Source organism: Hippocampus guttulatus, chromosome 2, assembly GCF_054856545.1.
Source record: "Hippocampus guttulatus isolate MCC_2025c chromosome 2, RoL_Hgut_1.0, whole genome shotgun sequence".
Taxonomy (NCBI): Eukaryota; Metazoa; Chordata; class Actinopteri; order Syngnathiformes; family Syngnathidae; genus Hippocampus; species Hippocampus guttulatus.
The window spans coordinates 22,823,485-22,839,540 of record NC_141262.1 but is presented as its reverse complement, the minus strand read 5'-3'; the positions used below and the strand labels follow the sequence as shown (position 1 = coordinate 22,839,540).

The 16,056-nt window shown below is 46.7% G+C and overlaps 1 protein-coding gene across 4 annotated transcripts; it reads left to right on the top strand.

The window, feature by feature from the left end:
• The first annotated feature begins 923 nt into the window (after positions 1–923).
• On the top strand, positions 924–15,564 carry LOC147209007 (kinesin-like protein KIF1C). 4 transcript variants are annotated; one of them, XM_086103789.1, is made up of 28 exons: positions 926–1,213; positions 1,308–1,393; positions 3,542–3,657; positions 3,722–3,798; positions 3,864–3,942; positions 4,017–4,117; positions 4,689–4,754; positions 4,828–5,006; positions 5,287–5,398; positions 5,464–5,541; positions 5,613–5,678; positions 5,778–5,856; positions 6,195–6,273; positions 6,348–6,496; positions 7,704–7,903; positions 7,983–8,062; positions 8,136–8,211; positions 8,768–8,847; positions 8,968–9,062; positions 9,406–9,489; positions 9,553–9,733; positions 9,818–9,890; positions 9,982–10,080; positions 10,590–10,751; positions 10,860–11,132; positions 11,614–11,727; positions 11,807–11,999; positions 12,380–15,564. In XM_086103789.1, exons 3-28 carry the CDS (start codon positions 3,552–3,554, stop codon positions 13,087–13,089), a joined length of 3,591 nt encoding a protein of 1,196 aa, XP_085959915.1. In that variant the 5' UTR covers positions 926–1,213; positions 1,308–1,393; positions 3,542–3,551; the 3' UTR covers positions 13,090–15,564. The 4 variants fall into 4 exon arrangements, with proteins under 4 accessions (XP_085959923.1, XP_085959915.1, XP_085959906.1 ...); XM_086103797.1 differs by lacking the exon at positions 1,308–1,393 and having other exon boundaries at positions 924–1,213; positions 11,614–11,703; XM_086103780.1 differs by lacking the exon at positions 1,308–1,393.
• Positions 15,565–16,056: the final 492 nt, after the last annotated feature.

Sequence of the window (16,056 nt, the reverse complement as noted above, 5' to 3'; positions counted from 1 at the left end):
GTACTGATACTCTCCTAATTTGATGACAAATCTTGTATGGGTCTCCCTGGTTTGAAACAGAGGGACAATACAGAGATTAATTTTACCATGTAGTGGAAGCGCATTTAATTGTTCTGCCTGTCACTATATGGCGCTGAAATGAAAAGATGAGCAAAGATACATAATTTGTAGTAAATGAATTTCAAACAGTTTTTAAGTCATTTCTTGCACCACACTAATGGAGATGGGAAACACTACGCTTGACTTATGCTTGGATGGACCTAGGAAGTTGAATGTAGCATTTCAGAATAAAAGCACTTTGAAATCCGTATATGTCATGGTGATAAACTAAATTCTAAATGAAAAATAATTCCCCTTTTCCTGAAATGTAGACGCAGTGCTAACATTTATACAGTCTATAATGTTACAGTGGCTTGCATTTCTAACATATATAACTAATATTCATTTTAAAAAGCCATATAAAATGTATATTTTTAGGAAACCTATGTCGCATCTTTTGGAGAACATTTAAATCCATTATTATGGTACAGAGTTTGAATGTTGGTCATGATGGTGGTCGAATTTCGATGTATGACTTGGTGCTAATGCACGTGTGTGCTCCTCTACACGGGATTGTGTAAACATTTTCCAAAGTTCCTTACAGTTTACAGATAGACAATTTAAAAGCTGCTAAATTGTTTGGGGGGTTTTTTGGTGGGGGGGTTGCTGGTGTATTCTGAAAAGTTCCTCAATTTGGCAAGAAAACTGCTAAATTGGTATTAATGGTTGGACCCGCAGGATGCTACCCTAAAAATTCCATCCAAATGTGATGTAGACTTTCAGAGTAAGAGCCAACCATTCCGGTTCTGGCAGTAACTCGACTCCTCTTGGAGATTGGGCGGGCCCTCGCGGGTCTCGAGGCTGAGCGTCGTGAACGCGCCCGCCAGCTCAGGCACGCACCCGCCGCGCGGCCACGCCACCGGCCAGGCTTCCCCCCCACCCCCCTCAACCCCGTCTCCTTCCTGTTGTTCCAACTCCATTTTCCCCTCTCCAAAGTCCACCTTGGCCGCCGTCTACCGCGGCGACGACGCGTGGAGCAGTAGCGGAGCGCCGAGGGTCGCCGGCGCCCACAGTCGCCGCCGCCGGCTGTCGAGACTTCTGGGTCCTCCGAGTCTACCGCTCGGCCGGCCCGCAACTTTTTCAGCGGTCACGGTGACGTCAACTCCGTCACTTCGTAAGTCGTCCAACTTTTTCTTGCGCCCCGCGCGTGCGAGCGTGGTGGGAGCGCTCGTCGTCAACTTTGTGACGGTGTGTCCCGGTACCGACAGGCCGGGAGCGGAAGCAGCGAGCGGCGGCTTCCGGACATGGTGGTCGCGTGAGGCGGTCGGGAAACGCACACACTCACACCCGTCAGGTAGAATTTGAGTTGAATGACGTCACAGACGGTGTCTCTGTTACGTAAGCCTGTTGGTGACGACATTGTTTGCACGTGTCGGAATCAGAATTCAAAATCAGAAGTGTCCCACGCACTTCTGAGGTTCGGTGTTCGAATCTTGACTTCAGCCTTCCCGTGTGGAGTTTGCATGTTACACCAGCTTCCGCTTTCGTTCCCAAACCATGTCATTAAAGTCCTGAAATTGTCACTTGGCGAGTGTGAACTCTTGTTTGTTTACATGTGCCCTGTGACCCACCAGTCCGCCTCTCATCCAAAGTCACACCCCGGATGGTTTCCACTTGACCTGGGACCGCAATGAGGATGCGCTTTGAATATTTCCAATATGAGAAAACATCGTGCTCATTCGTTTGTAGTTTCTCTTCAATCAGTATGGTGGTTCTGGGGTTCCAGGTTGGAAACTTGGCTCAGGCCTGCCCGTGTGGAGCTTGTGTGTACATTCTGCAGATACTTGCCCGTACATTCCAAAAACATGAAGGACTGGCTATACAGTTCGTGCTTTGCCATGAACATGCGACCAGTTCAGGCGGACTGGAGGATATCTTTGGTTGAGAGGTCACCAACCTGTTTGAAGCTGAGAGCTACTTCTTGGTTATTGATTATTATTATTATTATGTTATAATTAGGCCCGGAGGGGGGGGGCAGAAAAATAATTCAGAACGAGTGATGGTTCAATTAAGTGAGGAATTGATTAAATAACACTGGTCAACAAATGTGTACAATTTTATTCATCAGAGATGCCAATCGACAATTCTGGGTGGGTTTTTTTTCTTTTTTTGCGCTGATTCCAAAAGTGCCTCAATTATTTTCTCTAGCATATCTGGTTTTCATAACATTAATAATCTTATAACTAGGGATGCAGTCTTGTATTGTATATGTAATACTTGAAATAAATAAAGATGACTACTTCATGGATTTCACTTATCACGGGTTCTTTTGCGAACATAACCACAGCGATAAACGAGGGATTATTTCATATATAAAATAGGATTATATTTACCGGTAGTAATACTTGTGAAGTAAGGTTTAGGTTCAGCAAGTGGTGGATTTTTTTTTCTGAAACATTACCGCTATAAATTACAACACATGGTAAAGTCTATACTGTATCGCACAAGCTTTTATTTGTCACATTTACAAACAAAAACTGAAAATATCTCCAAAAGCTGATGTGTTCGGGAAAAATAAAGAGATTTTCAAAAATTCGTTTATTGACCCATAAAGCCATCTCAGATTCAAATTTGTTGTCGACCAGTTGTAACTGACTGGATAATCAATTCTAAAAAGTTAGTGGGTTAGTGACAGCCCAGGTTCATGAATAATTAATCAACACTGATCATGTTAATGATTTCTTAAAATGATTAGGCAACAGATCCATACCAAATACTGTTTGCAACTCTTTCTACAAATGTCTTCCATTGTTTACTTTTTCAAATGATTGATCATGATCATTCATACAGCATTATTCCTCGAAAGTCACAATGCCCCATCACTGGTGAGCTGTTTATGGAGCATGGCCCATGCGGTCCTTGGGGGGGGGGGCTACCACGTTGGTGACCCCTGCTTTAGATGAACTCGAGATGGTCTATGATTCCATGAGTAGTGAAGATCAGTGATATTGACCCACACCATGTTTACTTGGGTTCCGTTGCCGTGGCGACCGAGGCCGCCACAGGACAAAAGCAGAGCAAATATTCTCCCAGCGAACACGGAAGCCGTTTCCTCCTGGCGGGTGGCCGCTACACTGGAGTTGTTGCTAAAGTTAGCATGCCTGGCTAAAGTGGCGCTCCCTTGGCATCCCAGCAATGTGTGTGTGCACACGTGTGTGCGTGCGTGTGTATTTTTAGCTGCATGTTGTTGTGACTGGTCTGATCTTCACGGCTTGTACCATCACTGATCAATATGCACACAAACGCACACGCAAAACTGTTACCAGGTGACTCCGGGGGCCCGAGGCCAGGGCGTGGGAAGCGGCACGTCGACCAGGCGCCGAGATAGCAATCAGCGAGACGGCGAGAGGGTGGGGGGGGTGGAGAAGTAGCGTCTCAAAGAAATCCATTTCAAGGATGACCTTTAACCTTTGACTTAGGGTTTTTGATTGGCTGCTTAAAGGTGGGCTGAGATGGCGGGTGCTTCGGTCAAGGTGGCAGTGCGCGTCCGGCCGTTCAACGCCAGGGAGACGGGGCGCAACGCCAAGTGTGTCATCCAGATGCAGGGCAACACCACCTGTAAGCCACATACACACACACACACACACACATGCATGTGCTCAGCTTTGTGTTGTCCTTTCAGGCATCGTCAACCCCAAACAGCCCAAAGATGCAGCCAAGAACTTCACTTTTGACCACTCCTACTGGTCGCACACCATGGTAATGTCGCCGACACACACACACACACACACACACTATATTGAGTGTGTGTACTCTATGCTCAGGCCGACGACCCGGCCTTTGCGAGCCAGCGTCAGGTGTACCAGGATATCGGCGAGGAGATGCTGCTGCACGCCTTCGAAGGTGACTTGTCGGCCATGACGATGATGACGACGTGGCAGCAGAAAGCGGGCATTCACCATTTTGTTCCTGTGCAGGTTATAATGTGTGCATTTTTGCGTACGGCCAGACCGGGGCGGGGAAGAGCTACACCATGATGGGCAAGCAGGAGGCGGGGCAGGAGGGCATCATTCCACAGGTAGATTCGATTTATTTATTTATTTGAATGCTTACTTTTGTACGTCAGTAGAATGAGTGTAGTCTTTTTTTACTTTAGTGGAGTTGTATCAGCACTTCTATTTTGACGTATAGAGTTTTATTTATTTTGTATCTATACTTTGACTTTGGTACAGGATTGTGATGGCCAAGTATCGATAGCAGGTATCGGCCCGGTATCTGCCTTTTTTCATGCATTTGAGTACTCACGACGGCGGCCGATATCAACGACATGCCTGAACGTTTTACCCAATGAACTGTATTCGTGTAAATCCTCTCAAACACCCATGATCCATTTGTACGTTTTTAAAGTTTATATTAATCCTTAGTGTTGATGCCAAAATAAATGTTGATTTGTTAATTCAATTTCTGCACGGCCGACACAGCATTTCCCTCTTTTGAATTGCATCCAATCCAATGCAATTTAATTTCTCTTTGTTTGTCAATGTTCATAAAGTTTATATTACTGCTTAGACTGTATTATTAGTGTGCTGTAACATTATAGGTCAATCCTTTTGCCATCTTTGTTAATGAGTTCGTGTGTGTGTGTTCAGTTGTGCGACGACCTGTTCCAGAGGACCGGGGCCAACGCCGATCCCGATTTGACCTACTCTGTCGAGGTAACCCCCCCCCACACCTTGCCGCACGCTTGTGTCGCAACCACGCTCTTGGCTGACAGTGATCCCACCGTAGGTGTCCTACATGGAGATCTACTGCGAGCGCGTCCGGGATCTGTTGAACCCCAAGTCCCAGGGGACCTTGCGGGTGAGGGAGCACCCCATCCTGGGACCATACGTGGAGGACTTGTCCAAATTGGCTGTGACTGGATTCCCTGACATTCGGGACCTGATGGATGCCGGGAACAAAGCCCGGTCAGTTGTTCCACCATCAACATCAAATATTCGTGGTGCGAAATCCGACATATAAATGTCGCCACTATATCGAGTGCGTTAAAGTGCGACTTTACTTTAAGTTCACGTTATTGGCTTGCATTTGTTTACGGGACAGATGTGACATTTTTAATATGGCCAACATGCACTCGTATACCATCGGCGGGCAAGCATGCTCAAGGAGGCCTTTGTATACGTTACAATACATTGCATGTTTTTGCGGAGCTTGAGATGGAGTGTTGATATCCGACGCGACCGACAGGACGGTGGCGGCCACCAACATGAACGAGACGTCGTCGCGCTCGCACGCCGTCTTCACCATCGTCTTCAGCCAGCGGCGCCGAGATCTCTTGACCCACCTGGACACAGAAAAGGTGCGCGCACGTGTGTGTGACTCGATGCACACGTGCACACTTGACGTGTTTGTGTATCTTCTCAGGTCAGCAAGATCAGTCTAGTGGACCTGGCGGGGAGTGAACGCGCCGATTCCTCAGGGTCCAAGGGCACCCGACTCAAGGTCAGAGAACGCACAGATGATTTTTATTTATTTTTTAATGTTTGGGCAGTTACCGTGACAATTGTGTACAGGAAGGAGCCAACATCAACAAGTCTCTCACCACACTGGGAAAAGTCATCTCTGCTTTGGCCGACATGGTACAACCACTCCTTCGCCCCCATGCCACCCAACTTTTTTTTTAGTTCCGCATATTCATTTTCATCGTCTTCATCTTGCCGTCACTGGTGGTGGTGCAGCAGAGCAGCAAGAAGAGGAAGAGCGACTTCATTCCCTACAGAGATTCGGTGCTGACGTGGCTCCTTAAGGAGAATCTGGGTGAGAACTTGGCTTCCCTATCTATCCGCAAATCATCAAGCGATGGTGATTATTTCTGTAATTTCAATTCTCGGCTCAGATAAAGAGAACACAGCGCTTCAAAATATAAAAAAAAAAGTTCATAAAAAATGATCTATAAATGTTAGACTAAGATTAAATGCAAATGTATTGAACTGATCAATTCAAATACAATTGGTCCTAAAATCGGATAATGAAAAGCAATGCACTTTTCCCCTTTTATGAATTGTTCTAAAAAAAAACAACCAATAAGTCTTATAAAATAATAAGATCCTTTTTTTTTTTTTTTTTTTTAAATTTGCGCCAATTCCATGTCCCAGGCGGAAACTCTCGCACGGCCATGATCGCCGCTCTCAGTCCTGCTGATATCAACTATGAAGAAACGCTCAGCACTTTGAGGTAAGAGCTTCTCACGCTTCCTTTGCGTGGACTTCATCCGCTTTGACCTAACCGCGCTTGCGCCGCCGCTGCAGGTACGCCGACCGAGCCAAGCAGATCCGCTGTAACGCCATCATCAACGAAGACCCCAACGCCAAACTGATCCGAGAGCTGAAAGGGGAAGTGGAACGACTCCGGAGCCTCCTCTTCGCTCAGGGCCTGCACGAGCTCATCCACAACCAGGGTATGCCGCATTCCAGTGTCCGCGCTCACCGCATTCCATCAACCGTGCTCACCGCATGCCACGCGTCTCAGCTGCACTCCTTCCATGTCCTCCACAAACTCTGTTTTATTACACACCACATCGTACTTTTTAAAGCTTCCGTCAGATGGTCGCTATGACTGTATTATCATCTCATCAAATTATGACGTGCTGCTATGGGCCCGGCATTCCATTGTTATTATACAGTATATGCTTTACAGTGGTACATTGACGTATGAGCTCGATTCAGGAATGTCCAAACTATTTCCATAGAGGGCCACAGAAAATGGAAAGAAGACAAGATGTTGCTAAAAAAACAATCCACTAGGGGAGGTTAACAAATGCTGAACAGTTGAATGTATTGAAAGGTTATATTATGTTATTATTATCATATAATGCAAATTTCTCCATTGTGGGACAAATAAAGGTTTTCTTATCTTATCTTAATATAAGAATAAGCTTAGATATCTTCGCATTATTTTTGTGCCAATTTTTAAAAATTAAATGTCATAAGAATTAAAAATGATTAAAGAAATACAATAATAAATGTGTTTTTAATACATGTTGAGATATTGTTCAGCATTATAATTGTTTCTTGTAACTCTCTGATATAGGCCACGTTTTAATTCATTATTAGAATATGTGTGAATTAACAGTGGGCCACAAATGGCATTTTAATGGGATTTAATTCGTTCTGTGATCTAGCTCGTTACGCAATTTACTGCTACTATACAGTACTGTATATCTAATCCAGTAGAAAAAAAAACAAACTCGTAAAGTGGGGCTCTTGAAAGAGAATACCACCTCTATTTAAAAACAAAACTAAAGTCATGGAAAATGGTGACAAATTAACCACATATTTAATTCTCCAATGCTTTATATTAAAGAATTTAATTGCTCTTTTTTTTTAAAGGGCAGAATAATTGCAATTTTGTTCCCGTCATTTAGCAAGACACATCGAGGCACTATTTGCTTTCCTGGGCCATAACAAATAATGAGGCAAACCGGATCTGGCCCCAGGCCGCGTGTTTGAACCATGTGCTACATGCACACGTGTGTGTTTGTGTGCGTGTGTGTGTCTGTGCCTGCGCATGCTATGTTTACAGACTGATATTTACAGATGTGCGCGTGCCCGTCAGCCTTCACATTCCAAAAGTAATATGAGCCCCCCCCCCCCCCGTTTCTCTAGCCAACAACAACGGCTCCTCCACAGGAGGTGTTTCCTTACCGCTGACTATCACAGCCAATGGGACGGCCGATCTGAAAGACTCCGCCTCCTCAGGTGTGTTTGACCTCAGTGAGTCAGCGGATGTCAATCACCTTCCGGCCGGGGAGGCCGAAGTTGCCACGGAGACCATCAGTAAAGAGGAGGCGGCTGAGAGACTCCTGGTATGATGATGATGATGATGATGCAGAAGCATACACACACAGACATTCTCTCATGCATGTGTGTGTTTGCGTGTGTCAGGAGACAGAGAAAATCATGGCTGAGCTCAACGAGACATGGGAGGAGAAGTTAAGGAAGACGGAATCCATCCGTTTGGAGAGGTGAGCCGAGCTCGTCGGAACATCTTCAACTTTTCCTTCGCTTCGTAAACGTGTGTGCGTGCGTGCGCGGCAGGGAGTCGCTCTTGGCCGAAATGGGCGTGTCCATTAAAGAGGATGGAGGGACCCTTGGTGTCTTCTCTCCTAAAGGGGTGAGTGACCGTACAGCACACACATAAAATACAGTCATGATTCCCAACCACGTGGGTGTCAAGTGAGTGGGAGATCATCAGGTGCACGATGTAGGGAGTGATCTATCTTCATTTTACTTCAACGGGTATTGAGCAGTTTTCAGCTGCACTTTTCAAATCGGCACGCCATCTATCACGTCTTTTATGGACACAGTAATTTATTGAAAACAAAACCTGCAAAATCCCCCTTTAATTGGCATTCCTATTCATTGACTCCAAATGTAATGTATCTTTGTCAACCTCTCTGCGCTGACAACATATATTGATTGACAAGCAGAGCAAAGAATTGCTTTTTCGCTACTTAGGTACAATTTACTTGTGCATCCACCTTTTGTCCTTCATACAACAGAATGAGTTCATGAGAGTAGGAGTACATTTGGAATGACATTGATATTTCGGCAGATAAATGTTTTGGGACATTCTTGATCTTTTTCGCCTTTGCCCACCATTAGACGGCACATACAGTAACCGGTGTTTTATTTTGAAAGGGTCACAGTACGTGTGTGTCTGTGTTTAGACTCCTCACCTTGTCAACTTGAATGAGGACCCTCTCATGTCCGAGTGCCTCCTCTACTACATTAAGGAAGGATTCACCAGGTTGGACCTCGTGTTTGTGTGCACCTAAAAGAAGAGGAGGCATTTTTAAGTGTGTGTGTGTGTGCGTGTGTGTGTGTGTGTGTGTGCGTGTGTGTGCGTGTGTGTGTGTGTGTGTGTTAGAGTGGGACAGCAGGATGTGGACATCAAGCTGTCTGGTCACTTCATCAAGGAGATCCACTGTGTGTTTGTGAGTGAGACCAACGAGCAAGGAGAAGGTGAGCCTGATCACAACAGTGTGCGTGTGTGTGTGTGTGTGTGCGTGTGTGTGTGTGCACGTGCTTGCGTGTTTGTGTGACTTTCTCTCTCTTTGTGTGTGTGTTTGCGTCTAAAAGCTGCCAGGAAGTATGTCAGGTATTGTATCTACTTGCCTTTGTGGCATATAGTTCAATGTAGGGGTTGCAAAGGAGTGTCAAATTTCCAATCAGTAACAGAAAGTTTCAGGTCAGTAAAGTTAAGCTGCAGAATTTTGAAAGTACATTGAATGCCTGCATCTTCAAGGTTAGCTGTTTGCAAAGTCACAAAGTCGCTCGCCTGACCTGTGTTACTGCATGTTTGCAGTGGTGGTCACTCTGGAGCCACTGGTGGGGGCGGAGACTTATGTCAACGGGAAGCAGATCACGGAGGCGGTCGTTCTCAAACAAGGTGAAGAGTGAAACAACGGAGCCACACACGGTGCGACCCTCTCTGACGTCTTTGCTCGCCCAGGGAACCGCATCGTGATGGGCAAGAACCACGTGTTCCGCTTCAACCACCCGGAGCAGGCCCGGCTGGAGCGGGAGCGCAGCGTCACGGCCGACCAGCAGGGGGAGCCCGAGGACTGGACATACGCTCAGAGAGAGCTGCTGGAGAAACAAGGCATTGACATCAAACTGGACATGGAGAAGAGGTACGCCCGCCTCTGGCCTTTTGACCCCTGCCACAGCGATGGCTTTGATTGACATCTGACTGAGGGATGATTGACATATTGCAGGCTTCAGGACATGGAGACGCAATACCGCAAGGAAAAAGAGGAGGCTGATCTGCTGCTGGAGCAACAGCGGCTAGTGCGTGCCACTCCATCATCATCACCATCATCACCACCACACTTGACTTCTGACCCTCCTTGTGTGTGTGTTTGTGAATGTGTGTATAAAGTATGCAGACAGCGACAGCGGGGATGATTCCGACAAACGCTCGTGCGAGGAAAGCTGGAGGCTCATCTCCTCCCTTCGAGAGAAACTACCTGCCAACAAGGTACCAGTCATGTGTGTCACCTACAGTGATGCCGGGAACGCGTTACTCCAACTCTCCACGTTTTTCAGTCGCAACTAATCTAGCACATCACTTTCCACCAGTCAAGTAGTTAAATTGCAGTTACTCTTCTAAGATCTCAAAGCATTAGTTTGAAGGCTGCATTGACTTCCACATGTAGGTAACAACAGGATTTCTAACGGTGGTACCCTCAAAACAGCTCAGGCAGTTGCAGTTAACCACCTGCAGGATGTAGCGGGGAGTAATAATTGACGAGACTTAAGTGAACAGCATATACCTCATTCGCGAATTGTAAAATTAATAGTTAAGGAATAATAAAATACAGGTCGACACTTGTCCCAACACTTGAGGACTCATTAAAGTCACTAAACAAATAACTGTACGTTATAGAACACATAAGACAGGGAAACTTTGGTACTCTTTATCAAATGTACACATTGTGGGAGTTTTCAAACTCACATTGTGTGTGTGTGTGTGTGTGTGTGTGTCAGGTGCAGTCCATCGTGAAGCGTTGCGGTCTTCCGAGCAGCGGGAAGAGGAGAGAGCCTCAAAGAGTCTATCAGATTCCTCAGAGGAGGCGGATTAGCAAAGACCCGAAGCGCGTCACCATGGAGGATCTTCGCTTGCAGGCCGTCAAAGAGATCTGCTACGAGGTCGTTCTCAATCGCTCGCACAAGCGCATATGCGCTGATAGATAGGGAGGAGCTAAGTTTAGCCTGGGTTGTTAGTGGAAGTCACAGAGAGCCTTTGCTTCTACTCAGGTGGCGCTGGGAGACTTTCGCCACTCCCGCCAGGAGATTGAGGCTCTGGCCATTGTCAAGATGAAGGAGCTGTGCCGCATGTACGCCAAGAAGGACGCCAACGAGAAGGACACCTGGAAGGCGGTGGCACAGGACGTGTGCGACACGGTGGGCATCGGGGAGGAGAGGAGCCCCCCCTCGGAGGAGGGAGGAGGAGGAGGAGGTGAGGCCAGTGAAGGGGGAACCGCCTACGACCTGAAGGCTCACATTGACAAGCTAACAGACATCTTGGAGGTGAGATTAGAAGCTTGGCTCTGTCCAACAGTAGATTTGCATATTTGCTGATTTTTCTTTTCTGTAGTTTTTCATATTTTGGATTTTTCCCAAAATTTTTGAGATAGAGGCAATTAGTACATTTTACAATTTTAATGAATCACGTTTATGTTCAGTGACGTTCAATTTAACTGGTGTAGTTTGGGGTAATTTAGTTTCAGAGGAAAGACTTGTTTGTCCGCAAGCTGCTTTCACCGCAGGAATGTACAATCTGGCACGTCTAGGACTTTGTAGTATTAGCCACAAAATTAACCAATTTTATTGGCAAAAAGATGAGTTCATACCCTATGAAATCAGGCTTTGAGTGAAAAAGGGTTGCCACATCTTCACCCATCACAATAATTTGCCACATCCAATATGTCAGCGACGTTGACATGTAATTTGGTGCTTGAGGTCGAGTCATATTTTATGTTTTTGGTCATGTGAACTGATGGCGTGACAGGAGGTGAAACTGCAGAACAACATGAAGGATGAGGAAATAAAAGCGCTGCGCGACCGAATGATCAAGATGGAGAGTGTCATCCCCGTCAAGGTAGAGGGCGCTATGTCTGATCAGGTAACACGCCGGCAACGGCGCCTCCTTTTGTCGGCGCCAACCCTCTCCGCTCAACGCTTACTTTCTTCATCTCCGGCAGAGTGAGCAGGAGAACAGCGAAGAAGGGGGCGGGACTCCCCAGAGGGAGGACCGGGTGCAGCGTCTCATGGACGAGGATCCGGCTTTCAGGAGAGGGCGCCTCCGCTGGCTGAAGCAGGAACAGCAGAGAATCGTCAACCTACAGCAACAGAACATCAGCAAAAAGCTGCGAGGCCTCAATCAAGGAGAACCCGGTGAGGAGAAGTTGTGATGCCTCGTTCATGTGCCGCTTACGTTACACACATTTGTCAGAGGGAAAGTCTCCACTGGATTAGCCCTTATTAGTCCTTCCTTATCCGCAGAGCCCACACATCCCATCTGCACTTCAGGATGTGGTTATGGTATATAGATTAAATATTGGAAGTTAAATTGGTAAACCGGCACTACTACGGACCGAATCTGCCACATCCAATATGGCGGTCTTGTTGCTGTATCGCAGTAACGGGGCAACCTCCTTAAAGTGACACAACAAGCTAATGTTTTTGTTTACAATGCAAAGCACCAGTTGCTTGCAAACGTTTTTGAAAAGCTTTTTTATTTATGGTCTGACTTCTGCATTGATTGCCCCCCGCAGGTCACAACGTGCACCTCCCCGGGACAGGCCGCTTCATCCCTCCCCAGGACTGCAAGCTCAAGTTCCCCTTCAAGAGCAACCCGGCGCACCGATTCTCCTGGGGACCGGCCAGCGCCGCCCTGCAGGCACTGGGTTTGGGAGAAGGGGAGGTTCCGGGGGAGGGGAGGGGAGGAGCTGAGGGAGGTGGGGTTGAGGGGACCCCCACTCTTCCTTTCCAGGCCCCGCCCCCACGCATGCGTAGCCCGAGCCCGCAACGCGCCTGGCAACAGCGAAACCACGGAAACCACCGGCAGCAGCGCTACCGTCGAAACTCATTTGACGGCTCCGCACCCGGCAACGGTAACCATGGCGGCAGTGAGCAGCACCAAAGGGGCGGGGGTCACCAAGGAAGACCAAGACAGAGGAGGGGTCCGTCACCCGGGCCGGGTGGACAACGGGGGGGAGGCGACGCGGGTTTCCATTTCAACAAACATCCTGCCCCTCCTCCTCACCATCATCATCATCAGCAGCAACATCCGCATCTTCATCATCCGTACTACAACGCCCACAATGCACCATTCCCTAACTACCACGCTGCCCCTCCTCTTCCCGCCCAAATCCTCCTGGGCCCGCCCTTGGCCGGGTGGGGCTTCACCACGCCCCCGCCGCGCATGAGACGACAGTTCAGTGAGCCGGACCTCAACAACCAGCAAACCCCCTCTGACCTCTGAACTCTGAGCCCAGATTCGCTACTCCCAACATGCTGTATGCAGTAAACCCCCCCTGCAATTCACCGGCCGTGGGGACCAGCGGCCCTGTCACGAATCATGAAAAAACGCAAGCCATTGACTCTCCCCCTTAAAAGGTTTCCAACTGCCTAGTTTCAAAGTTGAAACCACAAACAAAGATCCAAAAACACTAACAGATACCTGTACATACATCCAGATGATTTGATTTCAGGAGAGCAAAAGTGTATACATACTATTTAAAAAATAATAATCTGAACATCAGATGAACTTACGTCTCATATTTTAGATTTAACCTCTGTAAATAATTCATTTAGCGCAAAGCTACATGTAAAGTCATTTCTTATGATGAAACAAACCATTTAATTGCAAGTGGTGGCTAGTTACAATATTTGCTTCAGAGTTTAGAGGTTGAGAGTTGAAATCCGAGCTCTGGCCTTCGTGTGTGGAGTTTGCATGTTCACCTTGCGCTGGCTGGGATTTGCTTCTGGTCCTGTAGTTTCTCCCCGCACTCCAAATGTGTGCGCGTTAGGCTCATGAAAGACTCGTAATTATCCTTAGGTGCAAATATGAGTTTGTTCCAATCTTCAAAAATGTTTACATTGACAGTAAAAACTTTCAGGTTCACCCGAAAATATTATTTGCATGAGCCCTTTCATGCACATGATAAGCTGTCCCTGAAAGGGTTAAGTTATAAATCCAACTCAGTTATTTTAATTTCAGACCACTTGAATGATTGGTTTGCTTCGCTTTAAGAAATGAGTTCGAATGAAGTTAAAAATGTCCATTTGTGCTAAATTAATTACATGAGTTAAAGCTAAGGGCGGCCCGGTAGTCCAGTGGTTAGCACGTCGGCTTCACAGTGCAGAGGTACCGGGTTCGATTCCAGCTCCGGCCTCCCTGTGTGGAGTTTGCATGTTCTCCCCGGGCCTGCGTGGGTTTTCTCCGGGTACTCCGGTTTCCTCCCACATTCCAAAAAACATGCATGGCAGGCTGATTGGACGATCTAAATTGTCCCTAGGTGTGAGTGTGGGCGTGGATGGTTGTTCGTCTCTGTGTGCCCTGCGATTGGCTGGCAACTGATTCAGGGTGTCCCCTGCCTACTGCCCGAAGACGGCTGGGATAGGCTCCAGCACCCCCCGCGACCCTAGTGAGGATCAAGCGGTTCGGAAAATGGATGGATGGATGGAGTTAAAGCTAAAATATGAGGTGTGATAGATTAGTTACATTTATTTTTTTTTTTTTGGTTCTCATCTCTCAAACGTCCGCTAACAACCCGGGCTAAATTTAGCTCTGCCCCCACACACGAAAATCTTAACCGAATTCCTTGACAGCAATGACTACTTTGGTTTCCAGGGCTTTGGTGCCATCTTAGTGACACAAAAAACCGAAAGCTCCAGTTCGGAGAATTTTACCACAAATAATGGAGGAGACGTTCCTCGAAAAATATAAGCGAATAGGTGAATTTCTGAAAGGCCAGCCGCTAATATGCGGGGGATTACTGGTGTGTGTGTTGTATGTGTGTATGTGTATACACTGTTGCCATGTAAACAGGTCATATGTGTGGAAGCTGATTTTTTTGACTTGATGGTGGTCATGTGATCACGTCAGCTCCTGCGGCTTACTGCTGTTAGCTTGTTGTAGTTGTTGTTTTTCGGATTTTATTTTATTTTTTTTGCCCAGGAGGTTAGATATCTTGTCATGCTAAGGCTACGTAGCGTAGCATCGGGATAGCGTTTGAACACACCGACAACATTGTGTACAATGATGAAGACAAACGATGCTATGTACAGAATGGCTTCCAAAGTTAGCAGGTTAGCTGCCTGCTAATAACTCGAACCAAAGATGCTGACGCGGTTTATGTGTACTTTGAAATGGACTGCAGGAAATGGAATAAGTCAGGACGATTACTGGAATGTGAAAGTGAAGGATGTGGTGTTTTGGGAGAATATTCGACAAAGCTCATGGAATCATATTTTGGGATTTTTTGGGGGGGAGCTGGAAGTGATGAAGGTGCAGTCGTTTTTTTTTTCTCCATTTTTCTTTTTTGAGGTGTTTTTTTTTTTTCCGCCCCACTCATGTTAGCCAATTGAGGGATCTACAAGCGCCCTGTCCCCGCTGAGCATGATGGGAAATGATGACCATGCCTTTCGTGTAAACCCCCCCCACCCCCCACCTGTGTGTGCTTTCTAACCTCATCCTCACTCATATTATTATTCATTTGATTATTATTATAATTATTATCAGGATGCGTTTTCAAGTGGGGGATTCTCTTGGGTGCTGCTTATTAGTGTGTATGAGAGCTTGGCGTGTGCGTGCGTGAGTTTCGAATCACAAAGTGAAGGTTGTTTGGCTTCTATAAAAGCTTTGGCTTTGTCATTGTCTCTGAACTTTTATTTTGCGGTCTTGAACGCCCACACCTCAAAAGACTGCACCCCAATAAAAACTACTGCATCACAACTTCATTGCGTGTGTTTTTTGTGTCACGTTATTTCAAAACGTTGGCATTCTGCGACTTTATATGTTCAACATTGTCATGGTTCTGTTTGTGACCAACAGGTGGCACTGTAGGGCTCCGTCTGCAGCTGCACACCTGTTGGTCATTGTGTCATTAGTACTGTATTGTCTTTGTTCTGTGTGTGACCAACAGGTGGCACTGTAGGGCTGTGCCTGCAGCTGGCTGCACACCTGTTGGTCGTTGTGTCATTAGTTGTCTGTTTAAAAGGACTCCCGGCACGACCACTCGGTGTTGGGTCATTGTCTCAGTCATGGTTTCTGTTGCTGTTAGTTTTTCACTTCAGCCATGGTTTTTGTTTGTTGCTTTGGATTTGTTTTGTTTTCATGACTTTTTTTGTTTTGGATTTAGTTTCCTCAGCATTTTGTCTAGTTCACCCTGCTAACTACTCCCTCTTGCCTGCATTTTGGGGTCCTCCACCACCACATTCCGTGACA

Coding starts and splice junctions, on each gene's coding strand:
- LOC147209007 (XM_086103780.1), top strand. CDS start 3,552: ATGGCGGGTGCTTCGGTCAAGGTGGCAGTGCGCGTCCGGCCGTTCAAC. Junction 5,857..6,194: donor GCTCCTTAAGGAGAATCTGG/GTGAGAACTTGG, acceptor TCCATGTCCCAG/GCGGAAACTCTCGCACGGCC. Junction 11,728..11,806: donor AGGGCGCTATGTCTGATCAG/GTAACACGCCGG, acceptor CATCTCCGGCAG/AGTGAGCAGGAGAACAGCGA.